The sequence below is a fragment of the Perca flavescens genome, chromosome 2 (genome assembly GCF_004354835.1).
Source record: "Perca flavescens isolate YP-PL-M2 chromosome 2, PFLA_1.0, whole genome shotgun sequence".
In the NCBI taxonomy this organism is placed as follows: Eukaryota; Metazoa; Chordata; class Actinopteri; order Perciformes; family Percidae; genus Perca; species Perca flavescens.
In genome coordinates this window covers 15,648,149-15,672,017 of record NC_041332.1, presented here as the reverse complement: position 1 = coordinate 15,672,017, position 23,869 = coordinate 15,648,149, and the positions used below count along the sequence as shown (strand labels likewise).

The 23,869-nt window shown below is 40.7% G+C and overlaps 1 protein-coding gene across 1 annotated transcript in view; it reads right to left on the bottom strand.

The window, feature by feature from the left end:
• Positions 1-8,927: 8,927 nt before the first annotated feature.
• Positions 8,928-23,869, bottom strand: part of LOC114566131 (complement C3-like) — a 34,664-nt gene continuing 19,722 nt past the window's right edge. Inside the window, exons 29-43 of the mRNA XM_028594457.1 lie at positions 23,350-23,500; positions 20,879-20,964; positions 17,992-18,069; positions 17,740-17,886; positions 17,513-17,575; positions 16,891-16,972; positions 16,734-16,782; positions 16,528-16,618; positions 16,326-16,415; positions 16,137-16,239; positions 12,413-12,502; positions 11,055-11,147; positions 10,815-10,898; positions 9,517-9,661; positions 8,928-9,302 (exon numbers count right to left, since the gene is read on the bottom strand). Coding sequence (XP_028450258.1) covers positions 9,161-9,302; positions 9,517-9,661; positions 10,815-10,898; positions 11,055-11,147; positions 12,413-12,502; positions 16,137-16,239; positions 16,326-16,415; positions 16,528-16,618; positions 16,734-16,782; positions 16,891-16,972; positions 17,513-17,575; positions 17,740-17,886; positions 17,992-18,069; positions 20,879-20,964; positions 23,350-23,500 — 1,494 coding nt within the window. The 3' untranslated portion in view covers positions 8,928-9,160. The remainder of the gene's footprint in view (positions 9,303-9,516; positions 9,662-10,814; positions 10,899-11,054; positions 11,148-12,412; positions 12,503-16,136; positions 16,240-16,325; positions 16,416-16,527; positions 16,619-16,733; positions 16,783-16,890; positions 16,973-17,512; positions 17,576-17,739; positions 17,887-17,991; positions 18,070-20,878; positions 20,965-23,349; positions 23,501-23,869) is intronic.

Here is a 23,869-nt window from a genome sequence, read left to right as displayed (position 1 = left end):
ATCCTGATCCGCTGGCAATGTAGACTGTTACTCTGCAGCACTTTTTTTTATCCACTCCCCCCCCTCACTACTGTCTCGCCCATCCTCCTCCCAATTACAGATACATTCTGCGTGCTGGATTGTTTGCATTTGCTTAACCCTCCCGTTGACCCATTGGGTCAATATGACCCGGGAGCACATTGTTGCCACTGTGCACGCGTGGCCAGGCCGGAGTGACGTCCCATCAGGTCCATTTGACCTAATACTAAGAATGGGAATAAGAATGGGGATAAGAACAAGAATAAGAAAAACGCTACTGATAATAATGATAATGATAATACTAATAACAATAATACTAATACAATTAATAATAATAATAATAATAATAATAATAATAATAATAATAATAATAATAATACCAATAATAATGATGATGATGATGATGATGATGATAATAAGACATCGGGGAGAGCTTTGAATACTTTACTTGTAGGCCTATTTAAAGTTTATTTTTATAGTGAGGTGAGGAGGAACAAGCCTAGCTCTCGCCCGCGCTGATCCTGAGCACACAAACGCCGAGATCAGTAATTGTTGTGATGGGAAGCGGGCCATCGTCCTCCACTACAATAGCAACAAGCATAGGCGCGGGAAGTAGGGGTGCTGGGGGAGCTGCAGCACCCCCTGTTGGTGGCAGCACCCGTTGTTGGCAAACTGCGATCAAACCCGTATTACCAATGGGCATTAATGATTATGGTGATAATTATCCAATCAGAATAAAATAAAAGTTGTTTAATGTAATGATTGGGAGAAGGTCGCATGCACTGTGTAGATTGGCTAAAGATAAAGGTGGGTGGGCATAGAGCAGGTTGTTTACATCGCACTGATCCAAGATCAGCTTTCTAAGAACGAGTTGAGATTGAAAGAGTGGAATTAATTAGTAACTGATCCCCGGTCAGATTGGGTTGCATCAGCGAGTGAAAGTGTGGAAAAGAGAGAGAAAGAAGCGGCTGCTATAAAAATGTCCCGCGAGTAAATAGCTTTTTAAAAAGAGCTGGGAATGACAAAGAGGAGGATGTCGAGGAGCTAGCCAACGTTAGCTTGGAAGAATCGCTGCCTTCTACCAGCTACACTCAGCCACAGCTAACGGTGGCTAACGTTAACTTTAACTTTAGCAAAGTTGTTGTGGAAAAAGACAGAGATGTGGCCGGCGGTCATCAGCATTACAGAACAAGGTAATGGCCCCTCAGGTACCATCATCTCTGAAGAGCCTGCACTACGGGGACCGATTACAGAGACCGTCCGGGAGGAAGTTATACCCAGAGGGATATTAGCCTTTCAGAATCGGCGGCTAAATGTCCAGCATCTCAGAGGGGGGACGAGGCTTGCGGCAGAAAGACCCGCTCTCTCACTAACGAGGCACCTTCACAACGGTGAAACGGTACCACGGGAGTGGATTCTAGATCACTTTCCACCGGAGACATTTATTGCGTTGCCTGTAAAGTGCTCCCAGCACACAGCAACACATTTGTAGTAGGGTATAGCGAGCTGCTGAGGGAGCTGGACTTTGAGGATTTAATCTGCGACTTTGCCAAGAAAAAGACAAAAAATTAGAACTTCTAAAGGTAAAAGCTATTATGCTATCTGTAAATTGACTAGGCTAATATAATCTGTTGTGACCGTGTGACCAGATAATGTACATATTTTGTTTAGTTTATTGAAATGCCATGCATATCAGACGTATTGCATCATAATTTTGTGATGCTGCTATATGGGCCTGTGTGAGACTTAGTGGTCAAGTGCAGTAGCCTATATGTTGGCTTTTGCAGTTTGTGAAGTTGCAGCTGACTAAGTGACTGTTATTTTACAACCTGCACTCAGCTGTGTTGTGTGATGGCATTGTTGTATCTTCAGTCAATCACGATTCAGAATTACTATTGTGCTTTCTGCTTGGGTGATTTTTAGTGAATATTATATTGCCATAGTCTTGAGCCATACAACGCTTTGGTATGATTTAATTAACTGTAACATTGTCTTGTGATGTGTGAGTCAGATGGCAGTACTTGGTTTATTGAACTGGAAAGGCATACTTGATGCCTGCTCAGCTGGACTAGTCATTCATCTTTTTTTTATTCGATAGTGACAGTGGATGGACAGTAAAGGGGGAGAGAGAGAGAGAGGGAATGACACGCAGCAAAGGGCCGCAGGTCGGATTTAAACCCGGGCCGCTGCAAAGGAATCTTTTGACCAGTAGTGATTGGCATGTGATTTAGTGGCCATTTAGTTCGCACCGTATGTAGCCTACTTCATGGGGGGGGCAGAGGTTGAGTCGTTCTTCGCACCCCACCCCCCCCCGCCCGCGCCAGCACCCCGCACCCCCTGCTGAAAATGACTTCCCGTGCCTCTGGCAACAAGGACAGCGTGGACAACCTGGACAAGTTGATCGGCATGTAGCGGCACGCAGGCTACAGCTGCTTGCTGGCCCCTGGCCGTCTTCCACAAGATCGTAGACGTGTCTGCCTACAACGCCTTTGTGATTTTGTGAGGACCAACCCCGGATGGATGTCCGACAAGCAGCATGTGGAGGAGGGTGTTCCTGGAGCAGCTGGGAAAGGCGCTCGTGACTCCATTCATCCTACAGCGGGAGCATCTGCCCCGGACCGAGCCCTCCGCTCCTGTGGTGAGAGCCGCTCGGCTGCAGAGTTGTGCGGGTGCCGAGGGATCTCGCGATCGGCCGGAGGGTCCTGTCTCCTCATCCTCCATTTCCTCTTCGGCAGCTGCAGCCACCAAGAGGAAGAGGTGTCAGATATGTCCACTGAAAAAGGACAGCAAAACTCACAAGGTCTGCTGCTGGTGTAAGAAATACTGTGCGCTGTGCTGCCCTGTTGCCTTTCTTGCGTCACAATACGTGAGGCAGACCTCGCTTGTCAATGATTCAACGGGGTGGATGGAAGCTACTAGCCTGGTTGACACCAGACCCTTCTCAGTTGTAACTGAGAGTGGGTCTGGGCAAGCTTCATTCGCAGCACATTTCCAAGGGGGCATCACCAACGGACGCCGCTCAAATGCCTTTGGGAGCAATTGGATAGTCCTTCAACCAATCAGACCAACGATCCCAAGCGCATCAATCCATGTTGAATGTAAACTAAAAGCTGCTTGCCTTTGCTGCGCTATTGTCATCGTGTAAAGCCTCAACGGTTTTGATTGGTGCCTCGATTTGGAAAAATTGGAAATGGGCTTGAATGAGCTCTTGGCCAGACTGACTTTCAGGCAATTAGGTCTGCATGCCTGACCTTGGGGCTAGTGGTGTTATGGATTATAAAGCAAACTGTGGAAATTATAAGGTTAACTGTGGCATTTAGGGACTGATCATTATTTTTGCAGTGGCACCTGTGTTTGGTTTTGCCGCTGCCCTCTCGGCCCTCTGTCTCTCGGTCTCAGATACTTATGGTGCGTTCTTTTTGTCTTGTAATCGCAACTAGTAGCTCGAGTGATTAAAAACGAAAAAAGAACTCGGGGTCCTCTGTGTTCAGGCGACTTGAAGTCGTATATTGACGGGGCGTTCTTTTTGCAAGAATCGAAAAAACGACTCGTAGATTGACTTCGGTGGACAAAAAGAAAGCACCATTATTGTAATATGCCTTTTAATGCCACTATTCTTGTCCACAAATGTATCAGCGGCGCTGGTTTATGATCAACAAATGCTGTTGCTTATTAGAGCTGAAATGTCCATGGGAATCGGTGATCCATACCACCCTGTGTCCGCCAAACGGCCTCTCGCTGCACCGTGACTGGAGAAGGAATCCTGCGCACCCGCCCAAAAAGCGTGGTAAACGGGGGAGGCGAGGGACTAGAGCGGGCCTCCAGGTTAAACATCGCCGCCTATGCCTATGTTCCCATGCTGGCAACTGGACGGACTGTCTGCTCTTGGATCGTAACCTCACATCTCTCTACCAACCAGGCGTTGTCTGGTCACGGAGCCCTGCCAGATCATCCTACCTGCGGGCAGTGTTTCCAGATGCGCCCGGTGGATTGTTGAACAGGGATCCACCTCCCCTACACCTTGGTCGGGATCGTCGTGGCCTGCGTCGTTCAGCATGACTGCCGGGAGGCGATGACAATCCCACTATGGCCACGCCAAGACCCGCCCTTCAATTGCGCCTTCAGTGTTGGTCTCCGGCTCACGCCACCATCAGTGTCTAGGCTCCATCGGGGGGTTCATATTTCGGTCCTACCCCTTTTAAAAGTTCCTCAGGCCAATATTAATTAAAATTATGAGGGGATGTGACGCCATCGTACAATGTGAATATTGTGCTGAGAATACTTGCTTTGAAAGACCATATATGAAATGTTATGAATGTGCGCTACCCAACCATGAGTGAGCATAATGCGCAAAACGACAGCAAGCAGGCAACAGCGACGATGAGTATATTAATGTACAAATGCGGAATATAAGTGCCTTAAGCAGTCTGCTGACGTCAGCATGACTACTGACAAATGTCGCGACAGACAAACCTTTAACGACGTGTCATTCCCTCTTAATACATCCATGGTCATTCCCTATCGAGAAAAGAAACTTGCCCGAGTATTAGAACGTACTTTAAACCAAGAAACGACACAATCTTACGTACCTCCTATGCCCAGTTGACGCTAACAAGCACTCACCCGATGTAGCATTCCAGCGACCGCCATATCTGACGCATTTGACACAAGTAACTTAATACTTAATTAGTACAAGTTATCTGCAGAACACAATGATGTATAAATGCTCCATGCCTTGTATCTCACGGTGTGCTCCATAACAGACGTTTTATGGTAAAAAGGCTACTGTTAGTTGGCAAGATAAATAACTAATGTTAACAAGCATTCTAGTTAGCAACAATTACCCCTTGCCTACATTATATCCTAGCATATAACTCAATCTCCGTCACAGCATGAATGAAATGATTGAAATTACTCATGCACAGCCATCAGAATCAAGTTTGGACGGCTGCTCATACCACGACCATGTAGGCACGCTCAGGTTGCCGCTGTGCAGTAGCGTTCAGCCCTAACATACTTCACTGTCACCTACCAGGCCTAATACATCCATGGGCCAGAGCAACCTCAGGTGTAAAGCCGAAAATCACCGTAAATGTACATGTAAATGCGCACGTGAATTTAAAACATCACTGAAATGATAGTTAGTTAGTTAGTTAGTTATATTTTATTTCTGTGTCATGCCAAACATCTTGGCCCATCCCACATGGGATTACAAGACACCACAAATTCACTTATTCAACAAACATCTTCCCGTTGCATATACAAATCCTTCGAACAAATACACGAATACAAATGTATAGACATACACATACATACATGTATATACACATACACACATACCACACACAAACAACTATTTCTCATCTACACTCGATAAAGAGCTTTTTTCCTCTTCTCCCAGGCTTTATCTAAATAATTAGCCAATTTATATGTTTCATATGTGAACAGCCATCTCAATCTTTGAGCATCATCCATATTTACCAAATCAGTCTCTGCTTTTATCCTACAAAACAAAAAATCACGCTGCTCACGATAAAAAGGACAATAGAAAACAAAATGGAACTCATTTTCTACATCATTCAAACAGCACAATACGTTTTTCCTCTTCTACATTAACATATCGTCCTGTTTCAATAGTCAAAGGCAAAACACCAGCTCACTCACTTGAGCACATAAGGATCGTTGCAATTTTGGCTTAGCCCATATATCATCAGCCCACTGCTTTTTGTCTTTAGCAAACACAGATTCTTTAAACAAACCGATATTCAGCTTTTCATTATTAAGAAACAAATCCCCAAAACCATAATTACAAAACAATTTGCATATGTCGTTAGACCAAAGACCAAGAATGTGTTTATCCCAGAGAAATATTTTCCTTGTCAACCTATTTGCCTCCATATCTAATAGACGATTCCATAACTGGGCCATACATATCTTCCAGCGAGCCTCACATGATTCCCATCCCATGTCTCCCACTATCGCCAATGTAGGGGTATACTTATGCACACCCAGAAAATATCTTCTAGCACTATTTTGCACTAATTCACAATTAGATATATTCCTAAGTCCTCTAACATCCACAATATAATCAAGTATAGGGCACACACAGGCTTGAAACAATTTAGAATACGTTTGAAAACTTATGTCTTTCAGATTCCTGCTTTTACCAATAATTCCTCCCAAAGCTCTACGTGCTGAATCAGCAAGAACCTTAACACCATTTCTAAAATTCATATGTTCATCAATATAAAAACCTAGATATTTATATGAGTCTACAAAGTTCAGCTTGTGTGACCCAATTTTAAACTCCTAAGTGCTGCGAGTAGTTAAAGGTTCTCTAAAGTGAATTATTTCCGTTTTCTTTCTATTGATGAACAATCTCCATTTATTACACCAATCATCAATATAAGAGAGCATGTGCTGCAGATTATCTTCAGATGGAGACAGTAGTACTATATCTTCCACGTACAAAAGAATACTTATCATTTCATTTCCACATCTTATCCCACAATTCAATGCTTTAATTTCCTTGGCCAAATCATTTATATAAATTGCAAATAATGTGGGAGACAAAGCATTGCCCTGTTTTACCCCTGATGATGTTGGAAACCAGTTGGTATGGAGTTCATTCAATCTTACACATGCTATGGGCTTGTGATAAACAGACTTCAGTGCCATATAAAAATTTCCATTTACCCCATACTCTATAAGTTTATGCCAACAGATCCCTATTGATCATATCAAAAGCTTTGTGAAAATCGATAAAGCACGAATATGTTGGCTCATTTTCACTTATTCTATTAGTTATAATTGTAGACAATACAAAAATGTGATCTAAGCATGATCTTGATTTACGGAATCCATTTTGTTCTTCCACAAGAAGCTCTTCTTTCTCTAAATACAACATGAGCCTCTCATTAAGTATTGTAGAATACAGTTTATAAACTGTGCTCATCAGACTAATCCCTCTATAATTTAAGGGCACCCTTGGATTTTCATTTTGGGATTTTGGTATCGGATTAATAAAATAGAGCACGCTAACAAAGGATGTTGGAGAAGATAAAAAGCAGCTTACCTAATGAGCCTATAGAGAAAAGACATGCCTGCCTAAGTGCACAATTAACCTTGATGCACGTACAGAAGTAAAACGACGTCCCCGGCCGACACTATCATAGAATGTACGGTAAATAGGCCCCAGAGACGCAGAGGGCCGGCTGAACTAGAGTTTTGAAGCTACGGTCCAGGCCCCAGAGACGCAGAGGAATCTACGGCTGAAGCTAGAGTTTTGACGGTGCCTGGACTCCAGGCCCAACCCAGTCTCACGTCAGTTCATGATGGCATTATGACATTAAATCTATTAGAACGTGATACCATTACGTTATTGTGAAGATTTACGTGTTGGGGTCACGTTTTTTATATTAATGTATTTCAACGAGATGCATCTTACGTAATCACAACTCGAAACCTGCTAAAGCTTTGATATTATCGGTATTTTTAGCCCAATAATCGCTGTTTTAATCAACATTTATTCACCAGATCTTATCACGGTTTATATGTATTTCTTTTAATGTTATTATTTCGGTCTATTTCGGCCAGGGAAGCTGGATTGCTTTGTTGTTTGATATTTTTAAAACTATAACGCTACATCTTTCAACATGTATTTAGCTGTTATCATGGTATGCATTTCTTTATTTTAATAATATTATTTCGGTCTTAATACCGGTGAAATATTACAGTAAATAAGACAGAACAGTAAGCTAAGATATGAGGCGAGCTGGGCGCATTCAAAGCCGATGTCCCACGATGCAATGCATTCATTCACAGAATCAGACGGCGATCACCGTGTCTATAACGCCAGTATCGCTTCAATGTACGTAAGGGATAATGTAGAGCGTTGTTATAGCGAATACAACAACGACGGGGTGATCGGGACCCCGATGCCAATCTTCTTCCAGCGGATTTATTGATAGCTCTCCTCCAGAGGGAACAGAACTGCGTCCATGGCAACGCTCTACTATGCATGGCAACGGTGTGTTATACTTAGCAACGGTGTGTTATCAAGAAAATAACAGACCGCATTCTACATTAGAATATAAGCAAGCCATGTAATAAATATATATAATCAGAAATTTTGTCACCAGCAACAACACGTTGCTTAGTTTTGTTCCAGTAAGTAATAACGTTTAAAAAAGAAATCAGCTGAAGACTCCGGAAGTGACGTCGTAATTACCGCTCGGCGGATAGAAAAGATACAAATACATAATATTTGTAATATTGATGTTTTTGTCTAACGTTATATTTGAGGAGTTAAACAATAAAGATAACATCAATAATAAAATACAGTTCCATGTATTTGTCTCATGTATTGTGTTCTCGGCCGGCCGGCGGGCGGCATCAATCTGAAACGGAACGAAGCCCACTCACGGCAGACAGCAGAAAGAGGAGCCGAACACGTCCTCCCACCCACCCCGGAAGAAAGGTTCCACATGCATCTGCCGAACACGTCCTCCCACCCACCCCGGAAGAAAGGTTCCACATGCATCTGTCTTACTGGCTGTATGTTTACATAATACCATGTCTTGACAGCAATATGTAGCAATTAGCCTATAGAAAGAATAATTTCCGGGGTTAAAGAACATAAGGTTTTGTTATATGCAGGTGACATGCTTCTTTATATACTAAACCTATGTCATGTGTGCCAAAGACCAAAAACATGAAAATGAATTTTTATATTTTGTTTGATTCAGAAAAACAAAGTTTTTATTTCATTTAGGCAATATTGTTGGAAAGGGATTAACTAAAGAATGCGTGATTAGCTTCTGCACACATATTCTGAATCACAACCAATTTGAAATTTGGTTTATTTTAAATTGAACTGTCTATGCATCACTCCACTGACCTCAACATTGTCAATTTCAATCAATTATTTATTAAACTTAAAGCTTACTATACAGTAATCAACATAAACAAATTCAGTGTCTGTATGTCAAACACAGACTATGAGATTTTAAACCATTACATTTTAATCAATACAGTGCAACATTATAAACCCTAATGTCCCATACCAGGGACATTATGACATAACAAGAATTATGCAAAATAAAAACAATTTAAAATTAACATTTTCTTTTCTTGAGTTTCCCTACTGCTGACACCCAAAGAGTTGGTACTGCTGAACCATCTCCTCCATGCCCAGACAGGTAATTCTGTGTTCCTCAGTTTGACACTCTGCTTCTGTTGGCCAGTACTCGATCCAGGTTCTCTCTCCGAATACATACTGATACCTGAGGAAAGCAGTGGAAAATACACATGTAACACTCTGTAACATGTCATGAAAAGCCTCCTCACTCCTTCCTACAATCACTATCAATAGTGAGAGTAACACTTAAGCTAGAGTACAAGAAAGCCTAACTTGATTTACTAATAGAGAACAGTGAAACAGTAAAAATGTTTAAATGCAAAATCCACAAACATTTACGCAAAGAAAACAAAACGTACAATTGATGTTGGTCATCTCTGTAAATATCTTTGGACATGCCCATGATAAGGTAGGTTTTTCCCGTCCCCAGATCTAAAGAGTCCCTGCAGTGGGGATAACTGAGGAATCTGCGCTGTTTATTCAGAGGACCCACATCAAGACTTCCTGTAATTCAAGTATTGGAGAACAAAGAAAAAGTACTTTAGGATTAAGTTAAATGCATAGCTAAAGATGTAGTACAAAACATTAATGCTGTATTCTCATACTGTATATACCCAGTGGAATCATGCTTAAAAAAATTGACAATGGGGAAAATATGCTTATTCACTTTTTTGCTGAGAGTTAGATTAATAGCACTATTGAGACCACCATTATAGGAAATATGCAACAAACAGCTGGCTAATTTAGCTAAATCTTTCCAATGGTAACAAAATCCACCCACCAATAGCTCTAATCTCCATGTTTAATCTGCACAAAGGAATAAAGTGTAAAAACAACAATTCTTGGTGGAATATTTATTGACCAGGACCAAGAACTTCCTGGAGTATCTGCTGGTTTCCTGGCAATGCAAGATAAGTTAGCTGGCTGCTAGAGCTAGCTTCATACTTACATGAAAACATGTGTGAAACATTAAGACCAATATTCTCATCTACCTTTCTGCACAAAAGTGAATGAGCAAATTTCCTAAATTGTTGAACAAAGCCAAGACTTTTTCTGTTTGACTGGAAACGGCAATAATATTCTATTATATTTTCAGTGTTTTACGTGTGAGCGTATGTGAATATGTGTAGGTAAATATATTTGTGTGTGTATATATATATATATATATATACACACACATACGTATGTATGTATGTATGTGTATGTGTTAATGTCGATATAAATCTGTATATGGATTGTACATTCAAAACACAAAATTGTACATAATTAGATGGGAGCGTTCCACAGTACTAACAGTCAGGAAGGGAAGTTATATTGAAAAAAGATAAATTAAATACTGAGCCATGGAAAAGGGGTAGGATTTAGTAAATGAATACTTCATCCAACACCTTTTCAGACATCTCCATGTTGGTTAATGTTTCTTATTGTTTATTGAATTTGCTTATTTGTTAACTTATTTGTACATTTCTTTGATGTTTTGTTTTGTTTATTTGTTATATGTCTGAAATAAATTTCTTCATTCATTCATTCATTCATTCAATGTGTCCCACAACAATTCAGAAAAAGGGAAACAAATTGTTATGCCACTATAACCTATAAGGCAAATTAGAACATCAGTTTCTAGTAAATTTCAGGCAGTTCAAAGATAAATACCAACCTTCTCTGATGACTTCCAGTACCTTCACTGTGAAAATGTCAGTGGACAAATCTTCTGTAAAATTGTCCAGTCTCACTTTGTACACTGAGGACAGAAAAAAAAGTTGCAAAAAAACATTGCAGATTGTAAGCTCACTTGCTCCCTCATAGTCCTACTGTATATTCTCTCAATCTCTATGTGACAGAAACATACACATCCGTTTTTGTGTGATATAAATGTAATTCATTTACACTCTCTTACCAAAATCTATTATGCTGGTCTGTGTAGTCTCGCAGACCTTAGCTGTTCGCTGATCATTGGTGATTTTGTCCTTGTTCTGCATACTGCAGTTCTCTGGAAATACACAAGAGGCACAAAGTATACACAACTGGTTAAATAAGCACATGGGGATGTGTGTGGATGGGTTGAAGGGTGAGTGCAGCTGTATCATAGTCACAATTTAAGTATTGTAATGAGCTATTCTTTAGCTAAACCGCTGCTCTGATCATACTAGATCCTGCACGTGCTTGTTGCCTAGACGGAATATTCATAAAGTTCACTAACAACACGACTGTCATCGGCCTGGTCACCGACAGTGTCGAGACGGCCTGCAGAGAGCAGGTCAGAGCCCCGACATCTTGGTGCAAAGACAACAAACTCCATCCCAACGTCAGTAAAATAAAGAAGCTGATTGTACTCTACAGTAAGGGACAGAGAGAAGGACACATTCCCATCTCCATCAATAGGACTGCAGTGGAGAAAGTCAGCAGCTTCAGGTTCCTCTGGGTTATCATGAGTGAGGAACTGACCTAGACTCATGTCACCAACACCATCACTAAGACTGCTAGACAGCAGTTCTTCATCCTCCGCAGGCTGAGTAGGTTCAACATGGACTCCAGGATACTCTGCAACTTCTACCAGTGCACTATCGAGAGTATCCAGACCAGCTGCATCACTGCCTAGTATAGAAGTTGCACTGCCATAAACAGTAAGGCTACACAGATGGTGGTGAAAACTGATAAGCATATCACCAGGACAGAGTTGCTATCCATGGGGGACATCTACACCCAACGGTGCAGGAAGAAAGCCAAAAGGATTATTGAAGACACAAACCACCGCATCCACAAACCAGTCTCAGGGACAGTTTCATCTCGTAGGCCATAAGACTGTTTAGCTCTGATCACATCACATGTCACTTTATCTTTCAAGTGTCACGTTATCTTTATATACTTACTTAAGGACTGTTTACACCTCTCTCTCTCTCTCTCTCTACACATATATATATATTTTACAGCATGTAAGCATTGTCATTTTGAGCATATTAACATTAAGCCTAAAGTGTTGTTGTGCATAGGTACAGCCTCTAAGAGCCACTAGCATGGCTGCAGACTCTTTATTTTGTTTAATCTTCTCTTGGCCCAACTTTATTTAGGTTCAATAATACATTGCTGCAGTTTACAGACAATGCATGATGATAAGCCCCACATGATGGATTAATGCTTTATCTTTATGAAGCACAATGTTAGTGTTGGGTTTAGGTGTTCGTTCAAGAATTTCAGATATAACATATTTATGTTTACAGACAACGGATTAGGTCAGTTTGACATCATCCTGGTTACCTTCTGCACATGTGCATTCATCATTTGTGCAGAGCCGCAGCAGCTTTCCAGCTTTCCTCTCTGGATGGTAGAATTTCACACAATTTGTTTCTGCAATGGGAAAGAAAGATTTCAGAATATGTATGTGACGCACACAAAATGTATGGTCACATTTTATGTAATTTTGTCTGTTTTATTGTGGGATATTAACGTTTGATAAGAGCCATAATGGTTAATCATTTATTTCTGGTAAGAGTACAAGACTCTTTATAATACAGCATTACAGTGCGGCCAGCAGGGGGCGGTGTGGCGCTGTGCTTCGCTCTCACGGACACTCTTTGCGAGTGGACTCTCGGTGCTTCGTCATTGTGCTGAGCGTAGCTGCATTGAAAGCAAGTACTCGTCTCCTGTCTGATATTTTCTCCTGTTATACAGGTTTGTGAAGCTTTAAAACTTGTATACCTATACAGATCTTGTTAAGCAGTTACATAACGTTAGCTCGGTTTGGTGGAGGGAAGATTGTACATTTACATGGTTTGTGTACAAGTAGAGAAAAAGTATTGTTGTCCTTGTTGTCGCGGCTGGCTCAAGATGGCGCCGGCAGTGAACTTTCCATTGAGATCAAAAGAGTAAAGTAAGATTTAAATATTTTGTAGTTTTTGGCTCCAGCGCATTTTAGGTTGGTTTTAAATGCATATTTGTGATGATATAGCCGCTCATTTTAAATTAATATGTTGTTGTTGTAATCTGATGTATATTTTTGACGAGCTAAAACTTCACCAGTCTTCAGCTCAAGCAATTGTACAGTACTGACAGCCGTCAGTGGCAATGTAGAAGGTGTGTTTTCTTTATTTACATTTTAAGAGGTTAAATAAGTGAACAGCCTAAAGATGCTATGTTTATTGAATGGTACTTTCTTTTAAGTGGTTGTTAACCAACTGAAATGCTAGCTCAGTTATAGGTCTGAATGAGGATAAATGTAGGACATATAGAAATTGTAAATTTAATCGGTTTCATTTGAAAGCTAAGGAGAACGCTAACTAGCTAGCTAAGGTATTTTGCTTTGTTTCTTTTGGATTTTGTGTTGATGTTAAATGTATAAAAGTGAAAGAGAAACAAAAAGAGAGATATTTTTGCATATTGGCAAATAAAGGATTCTGCTGAGCGAAGCTGCATTGAACGCAATCACTCGTCTCCTGTCTGATATTTTCTCCTGTTTTACAGGCATTCTTATCTGCTTACGGGTTCTCAATCTGAGACCTGTAACATGTACGCAAAATAATTTTAACTACTTATCACGGGGCCCAAGCCTCCAATGACCCGGGGAGCTGCCCCAATGCGGGACCTGAAGCATTACGTGGGGGGGCAAACATTGGTCAATATCGAGAGGTTTGATGCACAAGGTCTGCGGTACTCTGTCATTGCACATGTAGTGGTTAACAGTTCATCTCCATGCATATACAGACTACCTTTAACAATTCTCTACAATAAACAAACTTGTTAATCCCCCTGACCACAGGGGACAGCAGAGAGAAATGAGAGAGTGACTGAGAGGGTGGAGGGGGGTAGGCACGTGTGGTTGTTGAAAGAGCAGGGGAGGTGGTCAGGTTGTTGTAAATGGTGTCATAGGCGCAGATTTATTTTTTCATCCGTGGGTGCTCACAGGCGCAAGGCCTTTAAAAAAAAAAGTCAAAAATAGTTTGCATTTCAGAACCTTAGGAAATGGACAGAGTCCATTTGATGCAAACACACACGCCTATTAACTCGATAATTTAGCCGTAAAGTAGGTTTCAACTCAGGACAGCGCCACTTGAATGAAAAGATTAACTGGCATGTAACCGCGAGCAGCTTCGTGGGAAATTAAGAATCAATGACACCAACATAACCAATCACACTATGACAGACGCTCCACTCAGCACCAACTGCAATGTTTAAGTGCACGGTATCAGCGCCTATGAATGGTGTTGATTTTGGATTGAAAAAGTGGGAGAAAAGAGTTACATTTGTCCACTCTGAAGGTTGTAGAAACTTTGTCAGGTGGGTTAAGAAGTTTGTTTATTGTAGAACACCAGGGGAGCAAACCAAAATGTAACGGTAGGAGGTAAACATCAGTAAATATTGAGAAGTGTGAGCTGCAAGGTCTGTGATACATTCCCATTGCAAATATTCCATTAACATTGATTAACAGGGCCAAAACACTTATACGTTGATTATAGCGCCCCCTAATGGCTCTGGTACAGAGCCTCAGAGCGGCATAGCATAAGTTTCGTGTGGATTGCATTTACTGTGGCAGAGATATTGCAATTGCAAATTTCCCATTGAAATTCATTGAGTTATTGGCCAAAACAAATAAACGTTGCTTATAGTGCCCCTTAAAGGCAGATATACGCCAAATTTGGCAAAGAGCATCATAGTGGGATGTTGAACAAGGATCTCAAGTCCTTTGCTGATAACATTTAATTTGGCAGAGATATGATAAAGTTAGTGTTTAGTAGCTAGCTAGGAAAATTTCTTTGGTCGTCAAATGCGCATACTTTAACGTAGCAAAATTCCTTGAGTAAAGTTTGGTCAGATCCATCTGGAGATGCTATCTACCAGGTTTTGTGCAGATCGGACGAGTTCCAAAAAGTTGTTTTTGCGCATTGCGCAATATTGCGAAAAAACTTTTGACCAGAAATGGGCGTGGCCTATATCATGTGATTCTGATTTATTCAAGGAAGACGTGGATGTAAGGTTTTCTAATGTGCGATGTGTAACGTGGGAGTTAAAGGCAAAAAAACATTATAGCGCCACCTAGTGGTCCACATGTGTAATCTTTGGCAGGTGTGGTCCATGACCCATTGTCTATCTACCCTGTAAATTTAAAGTTGTTCACATTAGTGTAAGTGGTAAATTTAGACTTGGATCCCATAGGCCACGCCCACTTTGACCCCTCAGAACCCCACTCTAGCGTTGGCCTCAGGAATGCCCCTAGATGGTACACAAAAATCGGATGAGCTGTTCATGAGATATAAACTTTTTGTACTTGTAGCGCCCCCTAGTGACCAATTTTCGTAAAACGCAAGGGGGACCTTCAGAGGGTCATGAAGAACAAGAATCAAAAGATTGGCATTGATAGCATTTATTTTGGCCGAGATATGGCAATTTTTATGTGGCAGTTGATTTTTTATGTTTTTGTCAGGCCCATCTGGAGATGTTACGGGCCAAATTTCGGTCTAGAAGAAGATGGAAAAAGTAGGTTTTTGATTCATTACGATTTTTCACAATAAAAATCCAGGTGGAAATGGGCGTGGCCTATATCACGTGATTCAGTTGGATCCAGGGAACGCGTGGATATATGAATTTTGAATGTCTGGTGTTATAGGGCCAAATGCGTTTTTTCTGCTATAGTGCCACCTAGTGGTGGAAGTGGGTCAATTGTTGCGCCTGAGGTCCTTGCAGTGTTCTGGAGTTCTGGAGCTCCTGAAAATGGCAACCCCCCACCATGTATGGTTTTTGCGTTAGTCTGAGTTTTAGGCAGAGAAGAATAATGATTAGTCCTTAGAAAAACAATAGGGTTCCACAGCCCTGCTGTGCAAACGGCATAGCTCTGCTACTGCCGGTTCTTGCAGACTTGGGCTTGGACCCCTAAAAAGTATATAATAATTTTAATAATGCATGCTTTTCTTGTGTTATCTACTCTGACATTTACTGGCAGAAATGCAAATGGAGGCATTATATGTTTCAAAGTGTCTCTGAGACTCACGGTCATAGTATTCATATACAGACACAGCAGCTGGTTGTAAGACTCCCACTTTCAGCTTCTGATGGATCCTAAAAGTGATCTCCTCTGGTCGTGTGTGCGAAACCTGTGGAAAAATGTGAGATACAAATAAAGAAAGGAAGAACAAGGCAGAGAGAAAAAGTACAGAGGTAGGAAACAGTGATGTCTAACCTTATCCAGGTAGATGATGAGTGAGCCTCTTTCTGACAGCACTGTGTTCATCTCATATCTTGCAATAATGCGGGCTTGTCCTTTAGATAGCTACACACACACACACACACACACACACACACACACACACACACACACAGTCAGACAACTTTCTAAACCTTAACATAGACTTTTATTTCTGTGTATCTGTACAATTTCTTACTAAGTCCAGGTCATTTGTGTTAACGGTGAAGCCAGTTAGCAAGCCAATATCCAGGATTGACATGGTTGCATCACTGTTCTTGTCCTTATACCTGCACACAGAATGGACAGAATAATGAAATAACAGAAAAGGGTAATGCAGGGGCTAGATGGTCATAAATGTCCATGTTACTGTAACTGTCAGTATGACATCTTGATTATACTTACATAACATCTATTCTGAGCTTGTATATGTTCTCATCCTCATCCATTTTCTCTGCAGGAGCAAAATAATGTATTGAGTAGTTGAATATTTTGTTTATTTGTTTCTCATAAGGTAAGGTACTTTGCAGAAGAAAAAACAACAACGAGTTTACCAAATTACCTGGGAGGAGCTGCACTGACAAGTTAAACCTCTGACAGTCACTGTCCTTTTCTGTAGGCAGAGCGTAATACAGCGACACCATCTGTCAGACAGATAAAAGTGCTGTATATGTGACGAACTGATAGACATCTACATTAAAAATATCTAAAATAAGTCTTTGGTCTTTACAGAGATTCAAACAAGACACAATGATGGAGAAATAAAATGCTAATTTTCAGGTTTATTCTTTTATTTTAGGGAATTTATAGAAACATTTTCTATGTCTCTGTCACATAATGTTAGCTTAGTATTTATGCATACAAACTCTGTAAACTGTAAACATACACTCTGTTTTACATTTGTCTTTACAGGATACCTGCCAAGATTTAGGTTGGGCGGAGCTAAAAATGGAAACTATTCAGTTCCACTATGCTTAAATTTGGTGGTGTATTTCAATGTTCCGTCCTGCCCTGCTGTTTCTACAACAGCTAAGCTAACAGCTACCTTAGGTTAGCTGGCCAGAATCCTTACTGTTTCACAAAATGAGACAAAATGATTCAGAAATACTAAATTACTGTAAAATACTGTAGGTCACCTGTCACAACAGATGATAAAACTCAGAACAATGACAAATTGTACTTACTGTCACTGTTGCTTCCCCTGTGCCCGTGGCAATTACTTTTACATTCTGGTTTATACCGTTGATCTGGTGGATTTAAATATGCAAGCACACATGCACACACATGCACGCATGCACAGACACACACACACACAGACACACACACACACAGGCAGAAAAAAAACATACAGAAAACATCAGGCATGATTATATTAATGAGCCACTATGAGTTTGTTTGTGTGTCTTCTCACTTTAGATGTTCTGATGTCGCTGTTGTCCTGGAAGATGAACGACTCAGTGGTTGGGTCCAAGAAGATTTGCATATTCAGAGCTTGCCCAGATTGATCGTCAACACTAGTCCAGTACGCCGCTAAAGCCTGGTACACCATTATGGTAGCCTAGAGAGAGAAAGAGTGAAGGACGGGAACAAGATTTAGAAGAAATATAGGTTATGAGCTAACATAAGCTGCAGGTATCAAGGTGAAGAGAGGGGTCTGTGTTACCTGAGTTGATCCATAGCCTCCGTTAGCCTCCATCTCGGTGGTGAGCCAATTCACAATAGGGCTGGCGTCTTCAAATGACTTTATTAGTAGAAGACAAGTCAAATTGGTTGAAATGGTCTGTGTTGACTTAACTTTGATAACTTCAGTATAACTAGAAATAAGTCCTGATTCTTTTACAGTCATACTTTAGATTGTAATCTGCCAGTTTTCCAAAGCCTACCATTAAGCTTTTAAATCATGTGTTTGTATTATGACCAAGCATAGGCGTAAATCCCAGGGGGGTCGGGTGGGTCAGGACCCCCCTCCCCATCTAAGGGTTGTCCCCACCTAGAAATATCATTAAAAACCATGCTGTGTATTGTAAATAACATAATAATGTATACTTAAAATATCTGTATAAGTAGTAAAACAATACAAACCAAAACTGAATTTAAAAACAAAAAGTTAAAACGAAATAAAAATAAAAACTAATGAAAAATGCAAAACTATGGTAACCTTGATTATGACACAAACAGCAGAGACTTGAAACTTGTATGATAAAAGCAAACAATAACAAACTACATGTCTTTGTTTTTGCCACATTCATGTCATTATTGTGTGATTATGTCAAATCAGTCCCTTGTTTTTATAACTATGTCATGATATATATATATATATATATATATAAACCTTTATTTTTCTAGGTTAAAACCTCTTTTTCAAGTAAGACCTGGCCATGAAAAGGTCACATAGCAGTATCCAACAACAATAAAACACAATAGCAACAATAGACACCACAACAATTATTTCAAGTTTAACTTTAAAATAATTTAAAGAGATAAGTGTCTCAAGTTTTAGCTTGGCCTGCAGACCGTTCCAGGACCAAGGACCGTAGTAGAACAGGCTTGTTTTAGCAGCCTCCGTACTGATAAGAGGTACTTTGAACTGGAGCCGTCTATAAGTCAACTCAATACTAAGTTATTGCAAAAATGGGAAGAAAAATGCCTTCTATATAATCATAAAGGGCTCTGTGAAGTGGTCACCAGTAATGTAAAAGGTCGACATGAGCCAAATTAATAACTGGAAAAATATGGTTTAGGGCTGCAGCTATCGATTCTTTTTGTAATCGATTAATCTAGCACTTTATCGATCGATTAATCGGATAATTTTTTTGGTGTTTTTAAACTAACAAAACTAGGGAAAAAAGCAACATTTTTGGAAAAAAGCAACATTTGTAGTGCCTACAATATAATCTCTTAAAAAACTAAACATATTAAGTGCATTTAAGTGCCATATTACATTGTTTTTAAAGATTTTTTTTTTTAAATGAGATCAACCTCAAGTTAAGGCATACATTAAACATACATAAACATTACATTAAGTTGTGCAACTTAACTTTCAGAACCACAAGTTTCAACCTGAGACTGATCTGTACAGTAGGCCTATATGTAAATATTAGTTATACTCAACCTATTTTCATCTATATATTTGATTATAATGTCACACAGCTCTGTTACACTTATGCTATTAGATCGTTGATCAGCTGTTTCTCCGTGGAGAGAGAGAGAGAGAGAGAGATGCGCAACAATCAGCTGTTTTTCCAAATGGATAGTCAACACGCCAGCTCTTTAGATCAGATCGTGGTCACCACTACGTATTTTCTTGTCTTTGATTTTGGTAGTTGTTGTGTTTGGTGTAGTTTCATCGTTGGGTCCTCTTTGTGGAATGGATGATTAAGTTAGACTCCATGTTTTCTGTTGAGATGCTAAAGCACTGATGTCGTGCTATTATCGTGCTAAGCTAGTTTGATTTTGCAGTAGACACACTGTACAGAGTTTTAGTTTTAATTACGTTTGAACTGATTCCAAACTTTGGACACTTTCTGTCGTTTTCTCCAGCCTGTCTCTGGTCGTGTCGCAAAAGTGGATCTGTACCGTTAGCCCTTCGCTATTTACGCTCTGGCATGTGTCGCCAGCAGCAGACTGAGCCGCGTCTGTGCGACAGTAATAATGCTCCGTGCGGAAACACCGTCTGTCAGCGATACGACGTTGGTACCATTGATTTAAAGAAGCTTCAAGGCAAGTCATTTTGCATCGAGGATTTTTTGTAATCGAATTATTCGAGTTATTCGAGGAATCGTTTCAGCCCTAATATGGTTACTTAAAAAGTGTAAAACAGTTACACTGAGAGATACTTTCACCGACTTTTGTTTGCAAACCCACTACCCTTAAGCTGCTTACACACTGACCAGACGAAAAGCCAGTCAAAATGATCAGTCTCCCCGTGTTGGTCCAAAAATTGCCACAGAACACACCAAAAAGACGAGACGAGACGTAATACATCTCTATAACAGCAGGCGGCGCTAATCTGTATTGTTACCCAAGAAATGAAAACCGGCAGCTGATTGGACGAACGCGTCACATGGGTTTGTTTTCTCCGGAAATTCAAAGCCAGACTGTCATGGCGGCTGTTCAGCATACGATCTCATATTGTACTAAAATAGTTCACTGAAACATGTTTCTGAAAAACTTTTAAGCGAGAAATAGGCCGTGCAGTTGCTGAATCTGTCTTCATTTCAGCTCAACAAAGGTCAGTTTAAAAGATTTTCGTCAGATTTTGAGAGACTCTAGTCCCCTTATTCTGTTCGCCATTTCCAGGTGAGTCCCGACTGCCCTGCCGGCGACTGAACATGTCAGATCTGCCAAAATGAACGCCGACAGCGCCCCAGACGGACGACGGCACGGTACACACCAAACAGACTCGAGTCACTGACCTCGCCAGACTGTCCAACGGCCGATAATCGGCTGTGTGTGTCAGCACCTTTAAAGTGAGGTAGCATGGATGAGGACTCCGTTGTATATTTTCTGTCAGAGTCCTGATTAGACATACTCAAGTGGGACATGCTCACCTTGGACTTGACCAGAGCGAGAAGAGCGTAAGCTGTGGCCTCCCGTGTGTAAACGTCTCCATTAGATGTTGGCCAGTGGGACAACCCTGAGGAAGACATACACAAAAATCTTTATAAAACTATGCTTTACCTGAAAGAAGATTAATTCACTAATAATTCCCCAATTCCTCATCTTAAATATTGAATTGTATAGAGATAAAAAAGAAAATAAAGTAAAATCTGCTTACTTTAAAGAATTTTAAAGGGGTGATAGAATGCAAAACCGAGTGTACCTTGTCATAGTTGAATTATGACAGTTTGGTGGGTAAAATAGTCATACAGAGAACCTCAAAGTCCCATTGACACCTCTTTCCTATGCAAATCTCACAGTTTGAAACTGCTACTGAAAACGGGCAAATCTCAAAAAAGCTACTAGTTGACATCAACTGCTGTACCTTATTTGGCTCTACCTTTGTCACGCCCCAAAATTTACATAGCCCACTGATCTGAGGCCAGTTACCGGCAATTTCCACTGGATGCGGAACGTTTGCGGAACGTCTCCGGAACGTCGACGGAGTCATTAGGTTTCCATTAAAGTCAGTGTGTGTATTACCACTGATTGCGGAACGTCTGCGTCCCTACTCCGTCCCAGTTCCGTCAGGTCGCGCAGATCTCAGAAATTGTTTACGTCGTTCGTCTGCTATTTCATGACTAAATTCACTTCTGAGACATTTTTATGCGAGAAATCAACTATGTAGAGCTCAAATATGGGCCATTTTACGAAAATTGATGGCTAATTGCAAATTTCAAAGCTCCACAATCTGATGTGACAGCCGGCGGCTGCCTCCCGGTCGGCCTCTCCACCTTCACAGACCCGCTATGAGCTGGAGCTCTGTCAGGATATCACACATGAGCTTAGCTGCAAGCTGCACTGTGTACTTTAGAAAGTATAAAGTTCGGAAGTTTTTCAAGGATATTGAAAATGAACCACGTCGTAAATGCAGTGTTCCAGGCTGTACAACGGAATACTGGCCCAGAGAAAAGTGTTTAGAACGAGTAGATATCGGACAATGGAGCGGGACTTGTGGATCTTAGTGCAGCAGCGCAGCGGCGCAGAGGACGTGCCTGCAGGGCTTCACTCTCCGCTAAATGTCACAAGTGTGTGTGTGTGTGTGTGTGTGTGTGCGCGACACACTGGAGGATGAAACTGTAACAAAACTGTGTATACTGTGTTGCTTTCTACAGTAACATTAGTTGATCAGTTTAAGCGCTGTTTTTGCCTTGCTGCAGCCGCTGCTCATGTCTGTTTGTGTTTGTGTGTGTGTGTGTGTGTGTGTGCTGTGCGCCGGGCAGCTGTGTGTGTGTGTGTGTGTGTGTGTGTGTGTGTGTGTGTGTGTGTGTGTGTGTGTGTGTGTGTGCGCTGCGGGGCAGTTCTGTGTCTGTGTACAAACAATCAGCACGCAGCTCATCTAAATATTCATGAGCATACCATATATGGCAGAAAAGCTCTCGTTGAACGTCCCACTGATTTGGAACAAATCCTCCTGAGGATTTGTTCCAAATTGGTGGGACGTTCAGTGGAGAATGCGTTCACTGAAAGCCATGTATTGCACACCGTCGGACTGGCTGACAAAATCTCCTAGGACTCTTCCCATGTGTTGCATGAGGAGTACCAACTCCTGCCCTCCGGGAGACACTATAGGGTCCCAGACTGCAGAAAGAACAAATATAAACACTCATTTTTTTCTCTGTCAATATCTCTACTGAATCAACACAGGAAAGCAAAGAAGTGATAGTTCCCCCTATTTTTACTTTTATCTATATATGTATGGCTATTTAAGACCACTCTTGCAGGGCAGGGCCCCGCTCATATTAATTATCTATGTTTTATTTGTGCCTATATGTTTTTAGGTTGTTGTGTGGTGATTGTTGGAGCTTGTATTGCAAGACAATTTTCCGTGTACACGGAAAATAAAGTGCTATCTATCTAGCTAGCTAGCTATCATTCTAAAGCCAATTCACAGTGTTGCATTAGGGATCATAGAACAGCACCCGAAAGCTACCAAACCACCTGTTTTTAGTTAAAGATAGTTGAATTCAATGCATAGCTAAAATCCCATATTGTGTCTGCTCTTTTCAGTATTGAGAAGTACTACTGCTAATCATTGTTATTACCCATGCTACCTTAGATATAAATATTTGAGAGATTAAAATTGATACTGATTGATACTTAAGATTTGTTATTGAAAGATTCTTACCAATGTGTACTAAGCAGGACACTATATGGCTGAAAAATTACATCAGTTCTGGTGGAGAATCTATGAAAATAAGACACTTTTTTTAAAATACCTCAAACATATTTTTGATATGTTGGGCTCTAATAATACTATTAAAGTTATTATTTGTGGATGTGTGGTATTTTTTAATCTATTTATCACACCATATATTCTGGTTCTGAATTTTAGTTTAAGAATGTTGCTGTGTGACAATACCTGGGGCAACAAACTTGTAGAGGAGCGGCTTGTTCAGTTTGTTTTCATTGGCCAGGGCATATGACGTCATGGCAACAGCATATGGGCTGGTGAGGTGGGGAAGACTCTTTTGCAGATACTTCACTGCTTTGGCTATACTGCTTGTCAGACCCTGGACAGAAGGAATAAACAGGGTCAGATAACAGTAGTGAATCTATTTAAAATATATCCACTTCTGTTCAGGAATGCCGTATCATTTTAACCTTGGACAATAGCTGAGACTGGATTGAAAGGCAGCAAGATATTTTGGTGCCTCATTTCGACATGTCAACAATCAAACCGACAAAAACGAGGCACCACTTGTGTCAGAGAGGTGTCTGTGTTGTGAAAATGGGATTCATTTGTTAATCTTCTACATTATTTAAAAGATGTAATGTAGATGTAGACTGAGGGGTCACTCTCTATAATACAAACTTTATTAGCAAATTTGTCTCCAATTTGAATGTTTCAACTGTTTCAAAAGAATCATTTTAGCAAAATT